The 1,635-nt window shown below is 50.5% G+C and overlaps 1 protein-coding gene across 1 annotated transcript; it reads right to left on the bottom strand.

The window, feature by feature from the left end:
• Positions 1–1,066: 1,066 nt before the first annotated feature.
• CCR75_009025 (uncharacterized protein) lies at positions 1,067–1,588 on the bottom strand (the record flags this gene model as incomplete). Its single annotated transcript, XM_067967072.1, has 1 exon — positions 1,067–1,588. The coding sequence occupies one exon, from the start codon at positions 1,586–1,588 to the stop codon at positions 1,067–1,069; it is 522 nt and encodes a 173-aa protein (XP_067815304.1).
• Between the last annotated feature and the right edge of the window lie 47 nt (positions 1,589–1,635).

Genomic DNA, 1,635 nt, shown 5'->3' on the forward strand with positions numbered 1-1,635 from the left:
AATTAGGACAACCCGCTAGCTTGAATGTAACTCTCCATATCGTGGACGTCCGTGATTCCGGAGTATGAGTGTCCAGGTCTTCCATCTCAAATTCGGTCGGTATTTTCACCTTTAACTATGGTGCGATCCTGCGAACGTCACTAAATCGGCTGAGGTTATGCAGGTGTATAGTTTATTTCTACACGTCTCCCTTCTGGTTTTCCATTCAGTCCTTGCTGTCGTTGCCAGATAACCTTTTTCTGGGATGTGGGCGTTCTGGAGACGATACACTTTCTATAGAACGGCACTCGGACCTCCTTGTGGCGTTCAGCTGTAGTTCTAGTGAAGAAATAGAACTGTATGGTTTTAGTTACGTGATCATATCTAATAGTCTTGGTCTGACTCAGCATAAGATAGAGATTAGGGAGATTAATTCACTCAAGCTCCGCTGATTCTAGGATTGCCTCCGTTATGGCCTTTGTAGTCCGTCGACTTATTTTTATAACGCGATTCCGATCCAACTGCAAAATTAATTCTCCTTCGACGTGTGCTTGGATTGTATTATATAAGCGCAGCCTCTCTTCACTTTTCAGTACTTGCTGGATAAAGTCAGGCATGCGCCTGCATACCACTGTACCTTCGACTAGCCCCGCAATGATCGCCCACTCGTCATCTGTGCCTTTTCGTACTTGGTGCTGCCCTGCACGAGCAGCCGGTGCCGCTCATAGTGATCTAAGGCAAGTAATGTTTTCCCCTGTGAAAGCAGAGGGGTCGAACATGAACTCTTCAGAACGGTGGTTTAGGTTGTCAACTCGCGGCGTTGCCTGACGTGAAGCCGTCGCTCCGGTACCATTGATTTAAAACTGGATCTTGGGCCCATTTCTGTTGGCTGGAGACGACGGATTATCTCTTTAAATACCCACTTTGTCGTTAACAGTTCACGCGATATCGCCGTCGCCATGTTCTGCCAGTCAGAAAATGTCCCTCGCCCTTGTACGAAGATTTGCTCAATTAGACCGACTAGAGCTGCAGTTTCCTCTGCGGCCAGAGCCGGAAAGCGCTTCCTCGCTGCCGGTAAAGCCTCCAACTAGACTGGCACTGCACTATTGGCTTCGGCGAATAATGCCTTAATTGTGGTGCGCCACGCTTCTACTTGTCCCACGTTCGGTGACTCAGCCATGTCCTCCACCAGCGCTTCAAACATATCTACCGATGATATAGTGCGCTGGCTTTGCTGTCTCCCAGGGGCTGGCAGAATTGAAGTAGCCTTGACAGCCGTGCCGTCTCTTATTGTAGCCCTGTCTTCACCTGCTTTCTCCAGATTGACCTTCGCCCCCTCTTGTACGGGGACTTCAGGGTCTAAGCGACCGGCCTCATAATGCTCAGGAGAAGTAAAATCCCGCGATCTCGCCGATAAACTGCTCGAATTCGGCGATTGGACCACTGAGTTTGACCCGTTGCTCCTCTCTCTCACTTGGGTGAAACTACCTATGACATTGCTTGTCTCCGTCTGCGTCACCCGCAGTTCGTGGATGACGTCTCCACTTAATCCGTCTGAGCATGCTTCCGCCCCCAACGGGGCCGATACGTGTGGCTCTATCACCTCCATTTCCCTGTCCTCCCTCGGGAGGAAGCAGGAGGGGGCGACATCGCGCT

The sequence above is a fragment of the Bremia lactucae genome (assembly GCF_004359215.1).
Source record: "Bremia lactucae strain SF5 chromosome Unknown BlacSF5_NotPlaced_195_SHOA01000118.1_3838bp, whole genome shotgun sequence".
Lineage (NCBI taxonomy): Eukaryota > Oomycota > Peronosporomycetes > Peronosporales > Peronosporaceae > Bremia > Bremia lactucae.